Source organism: Pavona decussata, unplaced genomic scaffold (assembly GCF_977016875.1).
Source record: "Pavona decussata unplaced genomic scaffold, jaPavDecu1.1 SCAFFOLD_234, whole genome shotgun sequence".
In the NCBI taxonomy this organism is placed as follows: Eukaryota; Metazoa; Cnidaria; class Anthozoa; order Scleractinia; family Agariciidae; genus Pavona; species Pavona decussata.
Genome location: NW_028145639.1, coordinates 532,501 through 555,868, shown reverse-complemented (window position 1 = coordinate 555,868; position 23,368 = coordinate 532,501). Strand labels below are relative to the sequence as shown.

The following is a 23,368-nucleotide window of genomic DNA, read 5'->3' as shown; positions in this document are numbered from 1 at the left end:
ATTAAAAAGCCAGCTCTTTATTTTTCAAAGAGAAAAACACGCCAGCGCGCGCGAAGATCGCCTCCTGCGAGGAAACACGACATGCGCTCACTACCCCTTGGAAAAATAAGCGACTTCTCGTAGTGTGTCGAGCACCGTAACAATTCCGTTGTTCTGTATTTCAATTTTCCAAGTAACCGCTTCATCTCTATTAAATACAGGGGCGTTTATTTCCTTTTGACGACGTTCAGTCGATCGTCAATTCGAAAGACGAAATTTTTCAGCGAAGTACTGAAGTACCGCAGTTTTTTTTGTCTTCGTCTGATTTCAAGGCGGCTTCTCACAGAACTTTGGTGATGCTCCATTTTCAGCTGAAAGATTGGCGCAGTTTGTATCAAATTCGGGCTTGAATGGACGATAAGAAGAAGCTTAAACAGTGCGAGAAACGGGAAAAGAAAGCGGGATCAAGTCGGGCACGGCTCAATGGCAAAATTTTGAGGATAAACGGTTAGTTAACATACCCCAGCCCCACCCCCACCCTGTCAAATTGCTTCGGTTCTTTACAAGGTTACATCACAACTGAGAAAAAAACAACAACAACAACAACAGCAAAAATGAGGTAACACGACCGGCATGGTCTCACTTTTTTCTTTCGTTTTCCAAATCGCAGTCAGTACCCTAATATTTACGAAACTGCGTTTGTCAAGCCTTTCCGTGCATAGTAAATCTTATTAGAGTCAAAATTGACATTATAACTATAAAAATAGCAATAAAATGTTATTGTTGTACACCTAATTTCCTTATCATATTAAAACCGGAAAGTACTCAGTTATTTGGAAATATGTCATCGGAGATAACAAAATAAAGGTAAACAAATAACTACTTTCTCTACTATTAAAATAAATTTATTCTATCATAGAAAAAATATAAATGTCCTCTTGAAATGTTAAATCTTACTAATAACAGTACGATGTACCTGAAAACTAGAACAAAATTACCTTAATATACAAAAAAAGCTACTACCAATAGCTTATACAAATGAAAAATACCCGGCTAACTGTTCTATGTAATAAGCAATTCTAAGTTGACAATAGATAAAACTTGCTCGTAGCACTAAATTTCATTATTATTTATACACAGATTCTTCTGTAAATTTATCGTATTTCTTTTCCGTTTTTCAACAGTTACTACCATGTTTTCCAACATCCTACTCTTTAGTTAAAAATGTTAAAAGTTTTAACGACACTGCTTGTGTGGTCGTGAAACACTAAAATATACAATAAGAATTTTAAGAATTATATTTAAAATTCAGTCATGATCAGTGATAGCTAAAATGAAGTGCTCTGTTGCTGCCGTACTGTTAGGGAGTACACTGCATTAAATTCTACGTTTTTATTATATTTTTGTGCCTTATCACAGGATGGGTGCAATAGTTGTTCTATAGTTGGTGCTACAGTGAAACCTCGTCTTACGGACACCTTTACGATACAGACACCTCAACAATACGGACACCTTTATAATACGGACACCCCTATATTACAGACACCTCTATAATACAGACACCTCTATAACACGGATACCTCTCTATACGGAAAGTTCACTTGGTCTCTGAGAGGCAGGAATCCATATAAAGCCTGCATGCTTCTCTAAAGCAGACACCTTTCTAATACGGACACCTCTCTATTAGGGACACCTCTATAATACGGACACCTCTCTATAACACAGACACCTCTCTATTACGGACACCTCTATAATACGGACACCTCTCTAATAATAATCTTTTATTAGGAAGCTTCCATCACCTAACGTGGACACCTCTATAAGACAGACACCTTTATAATACGGACACCTCTGTAACATGGACACCTCTCTAATAATAATGATCTTTTATTAGGAAGCTTCCATCACCTAACGTGGACACCTCTATGATACGGACACCTCTCTATTACGGACACCTCTACAATACGGACACCTCTCTATTACGGACACCTCTACAATACGGACACCTCTCTATTACGGACAGTTCACTTGGTCCCCAAGAGACAGGAATTCATATAAAGTCTTTTTCTCTAAAGCAGACACCTATAATACGGACACTTACTTTTATCCCCTTAGTGTCTGTAATAACGTAGTTCGACTGTGCGCTTGCTTTTTAAAATTTTTTTCAATAACTGATATATCTACCTTTAACGCAACAAAAGAAAATTTAGTTCCCACTGCGTTGACAGTAAGTACGTACTAAATAACTTTACATCGCTCACTGTATTCTGCCAATAACGAGCGTGTTGTTTGTACCAAACCTAACCAAAATAAATTCTCTGTTTCATAATAAACTCACTGGTTCGATGTCCTTCTTAGAACACCTCTGTGATCAAGTGTTATTTTTTTCATTGGTTTCCAAGCAACAGCTGTTACCACAGCTGTGATAACGTAGAGAACTTCATTTTAAATAAGTAGAGGATATTACAAGACCACGCGGAGATACGAAATCGTATCAAAATGCAAATCTACCTTAAGCTATTTATGAAGAGGTGGCCGATTTTGACATATTTATGTTTCAAACTGCTAGGATAACACACAAACTACCTAAAGAGCTTGTAGCTTGCATAAATCGTCAGATGCTTTAATAATGTACTTTTGGCTAACCGTTGAAAAAACAATTTTTAATTCTTGTGGCCTCGGCACCAAAATGCCTAAATTGGAAACAGAAACACTAATTGTAACATTGTTATTTGAAATCATTTGTTTATCCTTGGAGTTTGCAATTGGTAACAAATGCAAGACATCGTTTATCGCTGTTTTTTGATAAGGAAAATTTGCAGGTAAAAATTTGTCATTCTTTTAACAAAATTTTATTTTACCTGAGAAAAGAAGTGTAACATTTAACGCCCATTTTATCCAAATTCACAAAACACGGGTGGAATAAGGTTTATTCCATGATATAATTTACCACTACACTAAAGCAATTCGCGGCAACCGCCAAACAACCAAAATCAAAAGAAAAGAGAGAAAATATTTCCTTCTTTAAACCAAAACCAATTAAAAGATAACCTGACAAAGGAATTTGTGTCAAATGGGACCTTTCTTTTTCTTTCGATTTTCTGTGAATAACTCTAACAACACAAATAAGCGTATATTACGCTTATTTTGACATCAATTGAAACGTTTCTTTAGGGCTCCAACGTTATTTTTTCGCGTCACAAATAAAGCAAAAAATTGCTATCATTTGCTTGAATTTTCCAATCCAATTAGTCTAAAATTCCAGATAATGATTCAAAACTATCATCATCGTCTCCATAGCAGCAACAAATTATCGACCTTCAATAATATACGAGCTTTTGAAAATATGACCTTGTTATCAGATTCCCGTTACATTTACTAGTTATCGCAAAATACAGTCAACTCTCGTTATAGCGGACACGCTCGGGACGTCGTTTAGTGTCCGTAATAGCGAGAGTCCGTAATAGCGGAGTGTGGGGATCAACAGAGCTGGCGGCCTAGGGCTTGAGATTCCAGTTATCTATGAGTTACGCGGCGACCCAAAATATCTTGTAACTTGTAAGACTTGACAACCTTACTAAACAGTAGTAGCCTACATTGCTGGCGGTTTTGGTGCGCGGGAAAGCCGTGCCAAAACGAGTGGTGCAGCTGCGGGGCAAATGGAGAGAGAACCGCAACAGTAGCGGCGAAGCCGCGTCAACGAGCGGCCCATTTCCCCGCGGCTTAGCCACTCGTTTTGGCCCTCGTCGAGCCCACCAACAAAACGGGCCAGCTACGCAGGCTACAACAGTAGCGAATATTCTAAACAATCATTGGGAATGGAGGTGAGGGTTTGGTCTCTCCTAAAGAGACTGGAAGGAAAACGGATAAGCTGAAGTGAAAACGCAGGGTCTGTTGTACAGCAACTAAAGAGATTGGTGTGAAAATAGATTATCAAGAAATCTTTTAAAGTGTGTTTTGACAAATGACCAACATCAGACTGCAATTTATGTTACAAGCGAAAATCATAGTGTCCACTTTATCGAGATTAAAAAAACATTAAGTGTTATGTTTGTACCACCAAAGTGTCCTTAATTCCGTAATAGCGAGAGTCCGTAATAGCGGGAATCAGTTTCAGTCAAACCCCTATAGCCTTTGCCAGGGATCTGGATTTTCTCCGTAATAGCGGGGTGTCCGTAATGCGAGAGTTGACTGTACTTACCTGATAATTTCCGAACCTACAGAGTATTACACTTACCGCGTATTAAAAGAAAGCAACTAACGAGCTCCCTTACTGAGGAGATATTTGACAGCTTCAGCTTTATGATGAGATGTTGCCACCATCAGCGGTGTTTTACCATTGTTGTCCTTTGAATTTATGTCAAGTCCAAGAAACAGCAGTTTCTCAATGATTTCATCATTATTGCCATACGCAGCCAGGTGCAACACAGTCCATCCCTTGTTGTCTTTCAAAATCGGATCTGCGCCTCTTTCTAGAAGAAGGTTAAGTGCATTTAATCTCCCATTACCAGCTGCAATCATCAATGGTGTTGCACCATCACTTTTCCTTGAATCAATATCAAGTCCAAGAGATAGCAGCTTCTCAGTGATTTCATCTTTTCCACCTTTAGCAGCAGCCGTGTGCAGCACAGTCCATCCCTTGTTGCTTTTCAAAGTCGGATCTGCGCCTCTTTCTAGAAGAAGGTTAAGTGCATTTAATCTTCCTTTAGCAGCAGAAATCATCAATGGTGTTGCACCATCACTTTTCCTTGAATCAATATCAAGTCCAAGAGACAGCAGCTTCTCAATGATTTCATCATTTCCACCTTCCGCAGCCCTGTGCAGCACAGTCCATCCCTTGTTGCTTTTCAAAGTCGGATCTGCGCTTCTTTCTAGAAGAAGGTTAAATGCATTTAATCTCCCATTAGCAGCTGCAACAAACAATGGTGTTACACCATCACTGTCCCTTGACGCAATATCAAGTCCAAGAGACAGCAGCTTCTCAATTATTTCATCATTTCCACCTTGCGCAGCACTGTGCAGCACAGTCCATTCCTCGTTGTTTTTCAAAGTCGGATCTGCGCCTCTTTCTAGAAGAAGGTTAAGTGCATTTAATCTACCTTTAGCAGCAGTAATCATCAATGGTGATAAACCATCACTTTTCCTTGAATCAATATCAAGTCCAAGAGACAGTAGCTTCTCAATGATTTCACCATTTCCACCTTGCGCAGCACAGTGCAGCACAGTCCACTCATTGTTGTCTTTAAACGTCGGATCTGCACCTCTTTTTAGAAGAAGGTTAAGTGCATTAAATTCCCCATAAGCAGCTGCACTCATCAATGGTGTTGAACCATAACTGTTCTTCGAATCAATATCAAGTCCAAGAGACAGCAGCTTCTCAATGATTTCATCATTTCCACCTTGTGCAGCAATGTGCAGCACAGTCCATCCCTTGTTGTTTTTCAAAGTCGGATCTGCGCCTCTTTTTAGAAGAAGGTTAAATGCATTTAATCTCCCATTAAGAGCTGCAATCATCAATGGTGTTGCACCATCACTTTTCTTTGAATCAATATCAAGTCCAAGAGGCAGTAGCTTCTCAATGATTTCATCATTTCCACCTTCCGCAGCACTGAGCAGCACAGTCCACCCATTGTTGCTTTTCAAAGTCGGATCTGCGCCTCTTTCTAGAAGAAGGTTAAGTGCATTTAATCTCCCTTTAGCAGCTGCACTCATCAATGGTGTTTCACCATCACTGTTCCTCGAATCAATATCAAGTCCAAGAGACAGTAGCTTCTCAATGATTTCATCATTTCCACCTTGCGCAGCACAGTGCAGCACAGTCCACCCATTGTTGCTTTTCAAAGTCGGATCTGCGCCTCTTTTTAGAAGAAGGTTAAGTGCATTTAATCTCCCATAAGCAGCTGCACTCATCAATGGTGTTGAACCATAACTGTTCCTTGAATTAATGTCAGCCCCTTTAGACAATAGTGTCGCAATGACGTCAATGCCATCACTTTCCGCAGCTGTGAACAGATTTTTACCGGTATTGTTTCCCGCGGACTGAACTTCACGGTTGCTGGGAAAGCTGATAGAATCTTTAGCACTCCTACGGTTGTCGGCTTTTTTCACGTTGCCTATTATAGATAAGGAATGAGAAGGTAAGACGTAAGATCCATTCCGAATTATTAACGCTTATATGTTGGGAGGGTCCTCTCTTTTCTTTTTGAAGGCAAGGTGGTGGTGGTGGTGGGGTGGGGGGGGGGGGGGGGATGCGGTATCATACAGTGTTTCCACGGACTTCACTGATATAGAACTTATAAACAATAGCATGGTCTTCCCTTGGGAATAAAAATGTCATTTCTGTGCAGATATTTCTGTTGCTCTGTACCTCCAGCACGCTGTCGTGAAAACCCTCTATTGGAGAGAATTCTGCTTTTCAAAATGATATGATTGCAGCTTCTTGAAAACCACTTACGTAAAAGCCTGAAGAAGCTAACAGTAGCAGTCTGTGGACTTATGATTGTGCAGAAAAGCTCAGAAAGATGTTTCAGTCCGGGATTTGTGGGGTGGGGTGGCTTACTTTTGAGACGCAGCCATTTTTGCAAAACAAATGTTGAAAAGGGTGTCCAATGTGAAGTGTTGAATGTTGAATGTTGTTGCACTAAATAGAACCTGGCTCTGTTCTGTTCAACAATATAGAGCACGATGGACGGCAAAAGAAAACATGGTTGTTGCAACGTATCTTCTTAGCCTAAATGAAACAAAGATTGGCATGTAAGATCTCATACTATCTGCCTAAAGCGAGGACCAACTATGGAAAATTTAACATTCGTTTTTTTGGAGCTAAAGTTTGGAATTCCATTGAAGAGTCATTAAAATTCAAGAGTCGTACCTGTTTCAAAGTCCTCTTAAAAGAATCGCTTATCTCCAACTACTGACTGGCTCATTGATGCACCTTATTTTTCAGTTTTTGTGTGTGCACTTCCCCTTGTTTATTGTTATTTTTGTGTGTGCGTGTGTGTGTGAATGGTAAATCGTGTCCCTAGTTCCATCTTAATGTAGGGTATTTGCAAATTTTTCCGCTCGGCCCAGCCACTTAGCTCGATTAGCTTGCTATTTCTAAGTGGCTGTGCCCTCTTCTTTAGTAATTTTTCTTTCTTATTTTAATGTAAATCTGTATAATTACTGGGCACAAATAAAGATTGTTGTTGTTGTTGTCAACATTATATCCAGTCAACTCCCTTTATTGCGGACACCCAAGTGCGAGTCCAAAATAGCGGGAATTTAATTCAGTCAAATGTCTGTAATTTATTTTTGCGAAGGATTTAGCTGCTGTCCGTATTACCAGGGTGTTCATAATAGCGAAGTGTCCGCAAGGCGAGAGTTGACCGTAGTCGAAACTCTCGGTGTGACCACTTCATGTAAGCGACCACCTCCCGTAAACAACCACTTTGCCAAAATACCGACATTTTCCAAGTCAATTCACTACAGTTGGAGCATCTCATAGGTGACGGCAACCATCTTTTGGTCAAGCGGTTTGAAATTTTATTTTGTTTTTAACCTCCCATAAGCCACCCCCTTGACCTCGGAGATGGCTTAGGAACAGGCACAAGGTGGGGTTAGGGAAAAGGGAGGCAGCGTGGGCGAGTGGTTAGGGCGCCGGACTTGAAATCCGGAGGTCCCGGGTTCAAGTCCTGTTCTGACCACTATCTGTAAGTTGTTTCTCGGTAGCCCCAGGTTTAACTCCTCGGCCTCGTTTGTAAATAGCCAGATTGTCCGCCTCCTGCCAGCTGGGATTCTTAACCACGTTTTGTTGTATTTGAAATATTTGTTTCTTCCTGTTTGTTTCATTGTCCCTGAAAAGCCCATTTCGGGGAGAGGATAATTAAGTAATTATTTTATTTTTATTTTATTCGGGATAAGTTCCTAATAGCCTCTCCTTAGCAAGCTCTCTCATAAACATGCTCCTTCCGGGACTTTTATGATACAGATTTGATACAGGTTTGCCTCGAATAGAAGAGGCTCGCAGCCTGGGATATCACAAAAATTAAGTGTTTTCTTTTGACTTACCTTTTTCTTTCTCAAGAGGGGCCAAGTGAATGTCATTTTTCCAACAAGTCACAAAGTACTGCACTGATGCTGCAAGGTTTGGGAAAAGGTGACCCTGTGTTGGGATAAAAACCAGAACAATGTACTTTCAAATAAATTTAGTTGGACATGACTTGTGAGAGACAAATGAAAGGGTTTTTTTCCATAAGCAGAGGCAAATGAGAATCCAGGCAAAGTGATGATGCAATACCGTTAGTCTCCAACGCAGCCGTTCTTAGTGTCGTCACACAACGCTCCCGTGACGACACTAAAAACGGCTACATAGAAGACTACAATACCGTGAGTGCTGAACCTAATAGGATATTTACTAAGTAAATGAGTGTAATTTCAACAGGAAATTCCTTTATGAAAATGGACCGGGCGGGAACCATCAGAGTGTATACAACTGACAAACAACTTGCGCCTTTTTCTACTACCCTCGCCATCATTCCAATAAGCGCCCCCTCTCTAATAAGCGCCCCCCTAGAATGTGTTTTGGTTTTTAAAATAAGCGCCCCTATTCTGTTTCAGTGATGGCACACATTCACTTCTTCAAGAAAAAGTAGCCTTGTCAAATAGGTTTAGAACGTATCAAGGTATTACGTCAAGCAATAAATAAATCACGTGACAATGATCTCTTTGACGGAATTACCGAATCAGACATAGAAGATGCTGCACCAGAAAGCTCTGTTATTGATGCAAGCGATACTGATGCTATCGACGTTGAATAGACTAGTGATTCTGGAAATTCCCTACCATTAAGTGAATATTTACTATATATTTGTAACCTTTACAGTTTCTGTTATTGTTCCTTTTTAAATAAATATCAAACTTTTGTTTCTGACATATTTAGCTGTTTCTCAAAAAATAGATAAGAGCTTTGTTTCGAATAAATACCATCGCTTGAAGTACCATAAGTAAATACGTGCCCCGGGCGATAAATCGAATTATTACGGTATCAAAAAAAAATCTTCATTTTCGGGGTCTGAGCTTTCGTGACAACCCGCATGCGAGCATTCACGAGTTAAAAAATGTGTTATCTTTATTGAAGAAAATGTATCTTGGCGTGTAATTAAAAACGTCATTCAGTTGAAAGTTTAAATATTGTTGGTTTAATTTTTTATCAGAATTCTATGAGAGAAGGGTTGGTAAGGTCAAATTACATCTAATTTCATTCCAGCCACAGGTACCGCACGAAGTTAACCCTACTTTATCTAGCTTGATGCAAAGAGGAACCATAAAATTACTACCCTAAGGATGGGAAGCTTGAGCCCATCACAGGGTTACCCAAGTCAACATGACAGCACACAGGGGGTGGTGACAACTCTAAGAAACGCTGTTTCGCAGTGCTTGAGGTACATGTGTCATTTTCTGTTCCATCAGTTGTATAGGCATACCTCATAAAATGCTCATTTTCGGTAATATGAAGACTGAAAATCGATGGAAAAAAAAATTCGTGCACAACCTTCTGGTGCTTAAAAAAATTCTTGCACAGCCTAAAGGCGAAAAAAAAAATCTTAACAAGGCAAAATTGCCCAACCCCCCCCCCCCCCCCCCCCGTACTCAAACATGGAATGGTCCATCCCTAAACGCATCAAACAAGGTTCCGTGTATGGTTAACGACGGTTCGCTTTGTGAGCATCAATGAAGTCCATTTAGGAAACAAGTTTGGATGCTGTAGGCGAAAAGAGCAAGCTTAGGCGTTTTCTTGTTTCATTTCTCTAAATTAGAAGAGATTCGCCTATTAAAAGAGCATAAATTTCAGTATACAACGAAAATATGGCCAGCCCAAAGATGCTCTGTGTTAAATGAATCTATAGTTGACGAAAACAGTGGTTTCCAGTGATGGACGCTTGCTCTTGCATTTTATCTACGCACTTAATTTATGTTAACAAAAAGAGCTGTGCTAGTCGCAACTGCATTAACCTCGCTCACAGTTGACTGTCTGAAATGGAAGAGAAAGACGTAGAAAGAATACAGTGACATTGCTTATATAAAAAAACTTTTGAGTGCAGAGGTCCACACAACGCAGGAATTAAACTTGCTGGTAATTTTGTCGGATCTCTCTTGTGAAAGACCTCGTACCAGGCGTCACTTGAACGTGAAAATACAGAACTGAACGCAAGGCTGGCACTACGGCAAAGGGCAGAGGGCAAAGGGTATAGCTCTGGCCCTGACGAAGACTAATTCTATTAGTCGAAATATTGGCCACTAATAAATCTCCCCTTTGCCGTAGTGCCAGCCTTGCATTCAGTTTTGTATTAATTTTTGCTTATATAGTTTTATATGTGCCCAACGAAAATCAGTTTATTTATGTTGTTACGTTTTACTTGTTTTATTTCTCTCAATTAAGTTTAAAGATGTTTTGTCTCTATGTTAATTAAAATTGAAATATATCTTTTTACTGTTAAGACGCTATTAATGGTTAAAATAATGCTAAACATGCAAAACGTGGAATATTTAAGGTTACACAAGTAGTAATAAACGGCAAATCTTAGAATATATACGCTGTGTCAAATTTTGTCAGAATGCCGGAATTCTAAAAATTTCCGGGAATATATCCCAAAAGTTGGGGAGGATGATCCAAATTTCCGGGACAAGTTAAATTAAGACCTAGTATTGCTCAAACAACGTTTATTAGAGTTGTCACCCCCCGTACAGCAGTACCCATTTATACATTTAGGTGAAGAGAGACAATGTGGAGTAAAGTTTGTTGTCCAAGTAAACACAAAACACAACAGTAGACAGAGTAGAGGCTAGCCAGACCCCACATCACGTTCTCTTCCTACCATGAAGTATGTAATTCCTCTGTTATAGTTTGGTTTCATGAATTCTCAAACTTCTTTGTAGCCTGCTTAGCTGGCAGTTTTGGTGGGCGTGTCCCGCCCACCAAAAAAAAGAGCCGGGCCAAAACGAGTGGTGAAGCTGCGGGGGAAATGGGGAGAGAACCGCGACAGTCGTTGCCGTCGCCCCATTTCCCCGCAGCTTTGCCACTCCTTTTGGCCCTCGTGCCCAGCTTTCCGGTGAGCCCACCCACAAAAACTACTAGCTATGCAGGCTAACTTCTTTGGCATTACATTTGATGGTAGACTTGCCACAAGTCGACCTCATGAGTGCCACAGTAGAAAAGCCGATAGGAGTAAGCTTTTTAGGCTGTGAAGTAGCTGAGCAGTGACGAAGGCGCAAGAGGTCGACTTGTCTCGCTTGAAGGGTTTGCATTTGCATTTCGCGCCAAAATGGCAAGCGGCGTGACTTGCATTTGGAAGAAAAGGCATCAGTTATCGCTTTCGCGAGCGACCCCTGATGGAATTTCAACCGCAAGTCACGTTTCGTTGCTCATAATTACTTTTGAATGACAACTTTATCCCTGAGGGTCTCAAGGATCTACTCTGATTGGTCTAAGCGCAGCGACCCGTTTTTGGGTCGCTAAAATTGGCGCCAATCAAGTATGGAAAGTTATTCATCCCGCGCCATATTGAATAGGAGGAAGGACTTTTCCGAAAGTCTAATGTGATGGTGGTATTAATATTATCTATGTAACCAACCTCATGTCCCTCAAGCACAAGCTTTCCATCAGCTAAGGTTTCAATTTTCTGATGCTGGTATTTGTCTCTGTCCCTGAAAACAAATGGATTAATAACATTAAGTGATGATGATTAATTTTATTGACCAGTAGCTCATGTGATATTGTTTAAAGTGCCCCTGCACTCTTGTAATGACATATGCACCACGTGGCAGCCTTAAACAATACCCAAGTTAATTGCCAGAAAGTGACTGGCAATAAGGGGGAGTTGACTGATCTACAACTGTCTGAGAAAAATGAACTGCAAATTTATTCTTTATGTATTATTTTGCACAATAAACTAAAATTATTCAAAGAGGTCTTTTGAGGATAATGCCCATTACTGGACACAACCTGTGACCCCACACTAAACAGAGGGGGAAATAATGGCAAGACCATGTATAGCTAGCAATATTTTGTTTTGCTGTTTTTTAAGGATACTAAATGTTTAAGTACCATGCCAAAATTTGGGCTCAACAAAACATAAATATTTGAATGATCAATTTGGTGAAACACAAGTAAAATATTAGTGGATTTCCTTGAGGAATTGTGTAATTTTTAAAGGATATAGTACAAGTTTGGCAACAGTTATATACAGCGCCCTCTACGGGACATGCAACTTGTTGAGATGTCGGGATGTCAAGTTGTCGAGATGTCAAGTTGTCAAGATTTCAAGTTGTTGAGATGTTAAGATTTGTTGTCGAGATGTCGGGGAATTTAGATGTCGAGATGTTGAGTTGTCGAGTTGTTTAGGTCGAGATGCCGAAATGTTGAGAGTCGAGATAAGTTGTCCAAAACGCTGAATCGTTTTCCCGTGGGCTCAGAACATCGTCACTAAAATGGCTGAACACAATAGATTGATAGTATGATAAAAAGTTGCTGTTTACAGGTTTCTCAACATGAGGGAAAGAGGCATAATTATCACTGAATACAGTGTATATTCAGTTTGTTGTTAGGTATGCCATACGCCAATATTGATTTATGCTTCAGTTGCCACAAAAACAATCAATGGGTGGCTTGTAGAACACAAGAGCTATTGAGGTGGGTGGGGAGGGGGTGGGGCTGGCAAAAGAAGCTCTTTCAAAGAAGCATCTTGACTGTTTAAATACTTTTGTAAAATACTGAAAAGACTGTTTGTTTACAAAATGTAGAAGTAGAAACAACGATAAAAGAAAAAAATGCTTCACTGTTAGTTTCATTTGACTTTATTTGAGAGAAATCAAACTTAATTTACTCCATTGAACTAAAATTAATGTTTCCTATAGCCCATGGCTAAATGTAGGTTCGCACGGCGTGCGAAGATATAGATATTACAGTAGCCATACGTGATTGAGCTCCTCACCCTACTTTATAGAAGAAACAATGTATGTATTATTTTTTAGTTTATAACGCTTTTCACACTTGATTGCTAAATAATGGATAAAGTAGATACGGAAAACTGAATAAAATGTTGCTTTCCTTGTTCAGAACGGTTCTCAAGTTTTAATCAAAAATTTCAACCATCAGTCTTGTTGTTGCCAAAACGGAAGCCAAGACTATGCACAGAAATAAACATGATCAACGTTCAGTTCCAAGCTATACATCCTTCTTGCAAAAGGTGCAGAAAAGACATGTTATTGGACATGAATTCATATATTATTTAAGGCGTCTAAAAGTTCGATATACAACTCCTTGGCTGTTTCCGGTGTGCTAGGCTGGTGAAGTCCAAGTTCATTCATCATTATATTTGCAACCTGTAAGAATGAAACTGAGCAGTCAGGGGGGGGGGGTCACTGCTGCAAAGTTCTTCTGCAACATCTATCAGACGGTCTGTTCATCTAGAACAAGTATGTACCCCTCAAGAACCGCTTGTGCACTAAAGCAAAAACAGCTTAAAAGGAACAAGACACAAAGAAAATGAAACACCATTATAATCTCAATCTCATAAACACGGCACGACCTGTTTCGTAAGCCTGTGTTGTTCATTTGTCAGCGTTAGGAGCGAGACAACTTGACATCAACAACTCGACTTTATTTTTGAAATGTAAAACTACAAATTGAAGCTTAATCTTGTTATTTCCAATAAAGATTTGCACTAAAAAAAATCAACAACTCGACACCTCAAAACTTGACATCTCAACATCTCGACAACAAATCTTAATATCTCGACAACTTGACATCTCGACAACAAATCTCAACATCTCAACAACTTGACATCCCGACATCTCAACAAGTTGCATGTCCCCTAGAGGCTTCCGTAGTTATAAGAGAAACTTTGACCTATCTGCAACAGCTGTCCAAAGTGTGTTGGTATTCAAATAAATTGACATGATTTCTATTTTACCTTTTACTAATTAAGACAAAACCATACTAAGCGGCCAACCCCTATTAAGCAACCCCTTGCCATTTCCCCAGGGTGGCTACTTTAATTTTAAGGGGTCCAACTGTAATTCTCTTTTTTAATAATAACCTTGTGCTTTAGTTTAGTTTCCTCAAGGATTTTATAAAAATTGTCAAAGCAACCCATCATGCAATAAATAAAATATTTGCCCGCAAATAGAATTTTTATGCCTTTTCCCGCCTTTGTTAGTAATCAATTGGATCGAGTGGTCCTGGGTCTTGGGGAAGAAGTAATTGGAATAACGTATAGCCCCCTTTAGGTGCTTGTTTCAGTCATATGATCAATATGATCATGCCATAGTCATTCGTCTCGGTTCAGCAGCGGATTAAGACGTGCTTTTGTTCTCCCACCTCCTCCCCAGGGCCAACCGCTTTCCATTAATGCATACCGTAGTGTTTTGTTTTCTGTGCCCTCACCTTTACTGGGCCAGATTATGTATCTATCAATGATTATTCAAACTGCATATTTCGAATAAAAGCGGCTATGAGCCTGTGCTCATAGCCATTTTGGTCCAACTCTGGTAGTCTTGATTCTTTGCCCAGTAAACCGAGCTCAGGCAAGCCAGCATACATTACAGCCATTACATTATACATGTTAGGATGGAAGGGAAAGGCATAATTATTATTTTACTTTTTTCTTGAAACCTAAAATGTTATCAAAGGTCGATAGATTCTTGATACTTTGAGGATCAATCATATCACCTATTTATTGAAGTACTTTTAAAAGGCAAAGGAAATAAAAGAAAAAAATGAATACATACTAAATCACTAACAAAGTTACAATGAAACATGTATTTGAACTGCTGATCAAAGATCAAATAGAAGAAAGATCTTCGCAGTTACTATGTGACTATGTTACTATGTAACTTAAGCAGTTGCAAAAAGTAAGCCTGAAAAAAAAATTTTGGCTTGAACTGGATTCGAACCCATGACCTCGGCGATGCTGGTGCAGTGCTCTACCAACTGAGCTATCAAGCCAACTAGGAGCTGGTCATATTGTGAGTTCATAATTTACCCGTGAAGGATGAATAAATAAATTTAAATATATGAAACATATAATTTATTTGAACCGCAGAATTTTTTTTTTTCAGGCATTCTTTTCGCAACTGCTTAAGTTGTGTAGTAACTGCATGGATCTTTCTTCTATTTGATAAGAAATCACTCTTGCACATTTCCTTTCCATTGCTACTTTATTTTGGTTGGTAAAAAACTGTATAGGACTGTTTTGGTTGCCTTTAATCTCTATTAAAAATGTATCCATAATTATTAAAACATACAATCTCTGTGCATGGGTGAATATAATAAAATAGGACACAATTATTGTTAATTTTTTCCATTTTTCTCAGAGTTCTTCTGAAATTGGTAATTAAAAATCACTGCAACTGTTGTCTGGAGCATTCACTTTTAAATATATCCTTTTCTTGGAAATGTACCTTAAACCTGACACTCACCTCAGTGATATGACATATTGTCCTGGCTTAGTATCAGACTCCCCCTTGTGCACCAAAAATATCCCTGGGTCATGGCTTTGTAGGAGTTTCTCAGCACTTAATCTATTCAGTTTTCCAAAATACCAGCTGTGAAATAAAGAATTGTCTGTGGTAAAACAGTTTTAAGCGCTAATTATTTAATAGCTTTAAACAAAAGGAATACACTGAGATTATTAATAGAATTTAAATGTTAGCACAACAATATCAAACAACATGTCCTTTAAGGACTTTTTTGCCTTTTGTCAAAATGTAATCAGGATCACTTAGTTGCAATTAAATGTTGATTGAAGTATAATAGGAGCAGTAAATTAAAGACCTGTCTGTACTGAAAAGTCTCTTTACAGTACATTTACCAGCTGTGCTTGTGTTACTAGACCACACAATAGAGCAATAAAAAGGCAGCAATCAATAGGGCCTTTTTGTCCATGAGATGCATATAATCCTATTTATCTTGACTAGCTTGTATTGTCTAGTTGGTGTCAGATAACACATGCAACTTTATATGAGAAAATGTATGGTCATTGTAGGTCTCTAGCAACAGAAAGCGATGACACTATGTTGCCATTTAAGCAAAACATATACAACAGGAAGACAAATAAGTTGGGATACTTAGGAGATGTCTGGTTTTATCTTGGTCAATCAGTCATGAGTCCCGACAGCATCAAATACTAATAATCTTAAATCCAACCACATTCCTAGGGTCTCTGCCGCACATGAATTGGCCACACAAAATAAGCATTTTTTTTTCCAACAGTCATCTGAACAGATTGCTGAGCTTAATCATTAATAAATCATTTACTTTAAATGCTTAAGAGAATGCAGTTTCATCTGCAATCAATTATTTTGAGGTCACAAGGTGATACGAAGGCCAAAAATTCTACTGTCTTTCACTCATTTTTTGGTTCACTAGTGTAACACAAGCCACACTGTGTTGTATATATGCATTGTCAGCACAGAGTGCTTAAACTTTTCACATCCATATTTTTTTTTTCGATTTATCTGATCAGATTGCTTACATATAGTTCAGCATGGCATTTGAAAGCTAATAAAATATGGCTTCCTCTGCAAGAGATTTCTTCAAGGTCAAGAGACATCAGATTGTGCCAAATTTGTCTCCTGTTTCCCTTGGTTACCAGCAGATTTCAAAGTGATGGCTGATTAGATCAATAATTTATAACTTAACTGGTGGCAACCTTCAAGCCATATGCATGGTAAATTATATCTTGGTCTATTTCTTCCATTAGCAAGCCCTGACCTTTTGCTTGACCATATTGGATCACATTTATAAGACTGTGAAAGATTGCCAACAGTCCAGATGAGGAGATAGAATTTTAAACGATATTTTCGCAGAAAATTATAGTTAATGTTTGGCAAAGCAAGGCCTGTGTTGACCCAGCGGTACATCCTGCGGGGTGTTTACCATATTTAGCACAAATCAATCAAGCATATATTATCGATTGATCATCCGTCCCCTTCTCAGCTTCAGAATTGTGCCGCTTGCATTTTAATAACTTTCTTATGTTATGATGCTGAATGTTGGGTGCTAAATACAGTAACTTGGTTGGAAAGATCTGTGTACTCAGCATCAAATTCAGAAAGCCTTAATAGTTTACAAGTCTTTAAATGATCTTGCACCTTAGTATTTATGCAGTAAGTTTGCTAAACGCAACAAAACAGGCTACTCCTTAATGTAAGGGACTCTGCGAACAAATTTTACTGTTCCTTTTCCAGGAACAAATAATTTAAAAATTCTTGGTATAGTCTGATAGCCAGCTCTATAGGCTTTAATTTGATGTATAGGGGTTTAGGTATCTACAAAGTTTTGGATGCGAGACACCTTTAAAGGTTCATATGGTAACCTTAATTATAAGCAACTACTTAATTTCCATTTTAGGTAAGTTGAGACACCGCATTCATGGAAAGCGGGTCAAGGTTATTGTGCAGTTCCAGAAAATATCCATACTCCCCCCACGGAAGGTTTTTTGTTTTGTACCCCCCCCCCTCCCCCCAGGAAATTCCAGTTTAACTTCATACTTTGCTTCTAAAATTTTGGCTTCTAAGACCCCCATCCCCCTAGGAATTTCCAATAACCTTCCATGGGGTGGGTATGGATTTTTTCTGGAACTGCACATTTAAGTTTTTCGTATTATTATCTTGGATTAGGATTTTCACATATTTATACATATTTTCTGATATTCATTTGATAGTTAACCTTGTAGTTTTGTATTGTATTAACCTGATGAATTTTTTAACTGTGTGTAAATAAAGACTGAGAAAAGCATTTAAGATGCCATGAAAATAGCACCCAGAAGCAGCAACATATTGTACAACATCAATTGTAAGCCAGTAAATTAATTATCTGGCAAGAACAATTTTTTCCCTCAATTATTTAGTAAAGAACTACTGAAATATTTCATTCACAGATATCCTCTAATTGTGACACCTGTTTTTCACCTGCTTAAATTATGTTCATGTCTTTCAACCAGGGTTGCCATTTATTGGTCAGGATAAAAAAAAACATTCCTGACTTTTCCGTGACCACAAATTAATTTTCACTGACAACCAAGACAAATCCTTGGCAAAAAAAAAAAAAAACTGGCAATGAATTAAGCCACAGAAATAAATTCTTCTCTAAATGTTTTTTGTACTAGTAATAATGCAATTTAATATAAATTGTATCACAAAAATTTCATAAAAAAAATTATGCTCAAAATCACATATCAGTAACACCAGTAGACAAAAATCCTTTTACATACAACTCTATAATCAGGGCTCAATGTTAGCGACCAGCTGGTCGCATATGCGACTAGATTTCATCATATCTGATCGCACTCACACGCCTAAAAACGACCGAGTTAAGTGCGCCTGAATCGGAGCCACTTTGATTCCTCACCTGACAGTTATTGTGTTTTCTGCCAACACAAAACAGAAGCTTGAAATAATAAATTCAAATGTGGATGTAATGCAATTAGGTTGCACATAATAAAGTTGCACCGTTTTTCTTGCATCAGTGTGTGTTTTATTTGTTGTTTCCCCAAGTCCATTTCTTGTCCGTGTTTCAACCCACCCCAGACTCTTCTCGGTTTTGTGACTGCACCGAGTGAAGGTAGCCTTCTGAAACACGTGCTTCTTGTGTAATTTAGTTTGCTTTGCCGATATCAAAGGGTCAAGAATGTCTAAAAAAATCTGGGTTAAGAGACTTTTTTTCTTCAAGGCAAGCACAATTGTTACCCATTTACTGTGAAACAATGAATTTTATTTCAGTTAAGTCAATGCACAGTCAACAATGTAACTTATTCTCTGTTTCGAAACGCTCGTTTACAAAAAGACAATTTATTCTCAAACAGCCGGCTGCTGCCTTCCAACACAGTTGACCCAACTACAGCAGTTGTGAAGTGATTAAACAGTGGGCAGAGATCAAGGTGACCTAACCTTGCCTACACAAAGTGGCCAGATGAATTAATTTCAGTTGGTGATCCGTGGGACTTAAATGATTTCGTCTGATCGAAAGAATTCAATGACGTTATTCCTTACCTTCGTTTTATCTTATTATCTTGTTGAACGTACCGTAACATTTAATATTCTAAAAAATGTAACAGTATTATTGCTATCACAAACGTACAGTAAGAGACTGAAAGAAACAAACACACGATTGAAATGAAACATTATCGTGCTGGTTAACGATCGGCAAGCCAAAATAAGCAAAAGAAATGAACAACGTTTTGGTATCGTCATGACACCATTATCAATGATCACTGATAAAATGTCTGAGGCTTCTGATTTTTCTTTTTGGTGCTACCAGTATTTTAAGTTGTGCTCCTCAAAAACTGTTAGCTGCGCGCCTAAAATTTCGGCAGCGCGCCTAGAAATTGACAACTGGTAGCACAGGTGCTCCCAAACTCAAAAATAAACTTTGAGCCCTGATAATAATAAAATTGATAAATGTTATATCAAAAAGATAAAAATCTACAGAATACAAAGCTATGATAAAAATGCTAATTAAACAACATTGCCCTTGCTAACGAGAAATTTCCTTTGTATAACCTTAATGTGGCAAGAAAGCAGTAAAATTATAAAATTCCTCACTTTTTGCTGGCTTGAAGGTGTAACTAAGAAATAACCCTGAAGGATGCAATTTTCATAATTTATTACTATTTTCTGACCAGTTGATGAAAAAAATTATTTTCTCAGACTTTTCCCTGACTGTCGCTAAACCCTATCTCTCCTTCATATAATAAATTTTCCCACTCTCTGTTAGCCAGGTGAATCCACCAAAATTTAATACACACTTTACTTACCAAGTTACTCTTTGTTTACACTACAGCAGTTTCCCTCATTGGATGCCATTTTGAATTTGACAAATAAAATCAAACTTAAAAAAGCAAGCTGAACTTTTCAATTTCTGAGTTTTGCAAGCAACAGTCATCATCATGATAGTTTCCCTTTTAAAACAACTTTCATTTAAACAAAACTATGGACCACTCAAGGCCCCCATATGAACTGCATATTAACTGACTTACAGTATTTCTTCCAGCGGCAAATCTTCATACAAAAGGTTGGTAGCGACGGCTTCTTCTGAAACAGTTATGCGGGTATCCTGATTGGGAAATAGGAAAAATCTCATTAAACAATAATATATTATCTTTGAGCAACATGTTCTCTAAATTGTATATTAAGAATTATTTGAAAAGAATACTTTATTTTGGGTGGCAGATAATCTTTCTGCAGCAAGACTACATACTTAAATGACCCAATTCAAACATCATGCTATCATATGTCAAACTTGGTGTATTAAGTTTCACTTTGGAACCACTACTTTGGATTTAAATGCTACATATAGGGTAAGCTTTCCTCAATCGTCAGGCAGGCTTGACCACAAATTTCTACTGTGACATAATGTGCAATACATGTAGCTTAATAGGCCTTATCACAGTTTTCGACACCATTTCGATGAGTAGGCAAACAGGCGTGAAATAACAGTGTTTGTATGAAAATCAGGTGTTAATTAATTTTTTCATAAAACATCGCTTCTGAAAAATTCATGAATTGGAAACTTTTGGAACTAGGAAAAGGATTTTAAGAAAAAAAATTAGAGGGATGTAGCTGTGCCAGAAAGTGTCCAGTCGTGTTTTGAATTTTCCATACATTTGTCTGTAAAGCGAACCAGCCGTGAACTGCACTTAAAATAGCTCGCAGGAAAAAAATACAGGGCCTGAGCCTCAATTATCAGCCAAAGGAACAACATCCAGTAGAAGGAGAAGATTCAGTAAATACAAGAAAAGTAACCAAAAAGGCTCTTGTTACATTCCTGGCATACTGCAGTTAAGTTAAACCTGAAAAAAAGCTGGTGAAAAATACAGAATTGCTAGTCAGAGAAAATTGTGAAGAAGGAACTGAAAGAACTTGAAGTTTATTTATTCATAAAAACATAGCAGTTCAAAAACTGACTTTGCTTATTTACCTATGTAAATAAAGTTGCGCAGATTTAATTATTATATATAATTATTTAATCTATCTACTTAATTGAAAAAGATCCACTTAGCTAAAAAAAATGAAACGCTAAATATTAAAAACTGTGTTTGCTTTAAGACATGAAAAAATAAAACTTTTATTTTTAAAACAGTCAGTTTTCATTTGAACTGTGGCATGTTAAAACGTCATGCATGCCTTAACCAATAAGTAATTTTGTGCAACGCAGGTAAATCACTTATAATGGCAGTGATTGTTGTCATTTACAATAATAATATTATTGTGTCATTAAAAGTGTCTCACATATTTCATCATGATGGATGGCTTATTCCTAATATCAAGGGCCTCAGGACAGAAGCAAGCTAGCAAAGCAACTCCAGCAAAAAAAACATGGCAATGCCCCTGCGGGGCCCCTGCAGACCTCCCTGGACCACCCCAACCTGATCCTGGAGGAATGGCAGCATTGGCTTGATTTTAACTTTGCCTAAATTTCATTTAGCCTCATTTAAATATTTAGGCAAATTGTAGTGAAAGACCGGTACTGCATACTCCAAAATTTTTTTTGATCTAATACAACTAGAGTAAAACAGCCCTAAATAAGTGTGAGCAATCTTAGCTGTCTTAAGTTGAACCAAAAAATATAATCTCATGGAGGCCTTCTTTATAGTTTCATTAATATGAATATTCCAGGTCATATCACTGGAAATATTAAGACCCATCAGCTTTATATTTTTTACGTATTCTAGAGCATCGCCGTTGATGAGAATGGGCTCAAATTCTTGCTGGGACTTTTTCAAGGTTAAAACCACAGGGCTGAAATGATCAACCAGATGATTCTGCAGGGGAAGGACATATGTATGAAAGGCCTGTCAGACCTACTGGATCCCATAAAATCTTAATTTAACTTTTAGCTTTATCTTTCTAAGATAAATCCAGCATTGTCATGCTCTTCTGGCAAGGGCTGATGGAGATGGAAAATTTGAGTGAAACTGATGAAGCTAGTCTGGTATTTGTAATGTACCTCTCAGGGAAAATACGCTAGGAACTTTATTAAGCTCAATTTCTAAACAACTGATACTTTCACAACAGTACACTATCAATCACTGCATTAAAGCAACAACTGTATCGTTCTTGGATGAGTGCAATTTTGAGGATCACCACATAATGCATGTTGGGACACAAATCTTAGAGCAGCATTCTCTCTTGCTCCAGGCAACTTTTCTGAGGCTATAAGCAAAAAGAAATCTCCTATGCTCTCAGTAGTGCCTCTACTGTTGAAAATCGTGAATGAACTTAGCACTGAAATTGAGGGGATGCATGGGCAAAGAAGTGCAGATCTTTTCTCTTGGCAGAAACACAGTACCAAAACAAATATTCCTCTGTTACTATGTAGAATTTTGCATCTCATAGACAAGAAACAGTAAAGCAGGAGCATTTTCTGGAGCAAATGAGGTAAGTGCATAAAAGCACCTTCTACTTTTTCAGGTACTTTGAAACATTTGTAAATTATTCATTCAGCAGGCTTGTGAATAAAGATTAGTTGTGTTCTCGTGGTTTATTGTGTATCGCTGTGATTATTGAAGGCAACAAAGCACTTATTGTATATTCCTCAGAAAACTAGTTAGTTTTGTTTTCAAGTCCTGAATTGTTTCTCTTGACATGAACAACATCAGACCTCTTAGGGAAAACAAAACTATACATTAATCACAAGTCAGAGTCTAGGAGTCAACAAGTTGAATGTACTGTAAGCATTATTTCATTATTTTCGTGTTTAAAGCTTAAGTTGTCATGCTTTTGAATTTCTCAAGGAAAACTCTTATGAAATGTATCTCTTGTCACTCCGAACTTTATGCCCTCTTTCAGTCATGACCAGTTTACCAAAAACTGATAGTCACATTTAAATTAAAGCAACCTTACATGTAAATTCCTCAGTCAAATTCCATAACTAAATGATAGAACTGACTGAATTCTACGAGATATGACAATTCTGGAGTTTTTGTTTTATTTTGATCTCAATAAAATTATGTCTGGATCACCCAAAAATTAGGATCCTGTAACAGTGACCTCTAAAAAATAAATAAAGACACAACAGATTAACAAACCTCAACTGGTGCTCTCTGTTCCCTCTCGCTAGAAATTGCAGGAAAAGTATGATCTAAATGTGATAAAGCATTACACCATGTCAGCGTTAAAAAAACCAAGTCCAATAAGTTCCTAGGTGAAGATAAAGTCAGACATATCCATATCCAATTTGTTGTGGACCCACGAGGCCCAACATTTTGACCACTACGGTGATGAAAATCATTGTTGCTAAGAGTACAGACAACGCCAAACCACATTCATTTGTTAAATCTACTGGCAAGTACTATGCCATCAGTAATTTTAAGGTACAATTCTTAGCTCCACCAACAACATAAAACCA

At 38.0% G+C, this 23,368-nt stretch overlaps 2 protein-coding genes across 13 annotated transcripts in view; both read right to left on the bottom strand.

The window, feature by feature from the left end:
* The window catches only part of LOC146457978 (uncharacterized), a 134,247-nt gene that overhangs the window by 70,802 nt on the left and 40,077 nt on the right, over positions 1-23,368 (bottom strand). Inside the window, exons 6-10 of one of the 12 annotated variants that reach the window (XM_085091090.1) lie at positions 1,901-2,061; positions 1,795-1,828; positions 1,709-1,742; positions 1,526-1,559; positions 1,246-1,457 (exon numbers count right to left, since the gene is read on the bottom strand). The gene's annotated coding sequence lies outside the window, so the exon portion shown is untranslated. Of the gene's footprint in view, positions 1-1,245; positions 1,614-1,638; positions 1,758-1,794; positions 1,829-1,898; positions 2,062-2,516; positions 3,060-23,368 lie in introns of those variants that run through there. The other 11 variants (XM_085091087.1, XM_085091085.1, XM_085091088.1 and 8 more) reach the window with 11 other exon arrangements.
* The window catches only part of LOC146457977 (uncharacterized), a 94,997-nt gene continuing 75,865 nt past the window's right edge, over positions 4,237-23,368 (bottom strand). The window contains exons 5-10 of the mRNA XM_085091204.1: positions 23,049-23,101; positions 19,998-20,074; positions 15,439-15,564; positions 11,592-11,664; positions 8,029-8,122; positions 4,237-6,092 (exon numbers count right to left, since the gene is read on the bottom strand). Coding sequence (XP_084947330.1) covers positions 4,237-6,092; positions 8,029-8,122; positions 11,592-11,664; positions 15,439-15,564; positions 19,998-20,074; positions 23,049-23,101 — 2,279 coding nt within the window. The remainder of the gene's footprint in view (positions 6,093-8,028; positions 8,123-11,591; positions 11,665-15,438; positions 15,565-19,997; positions 20,075-23,048; positions 23,102-23,368) is intronic.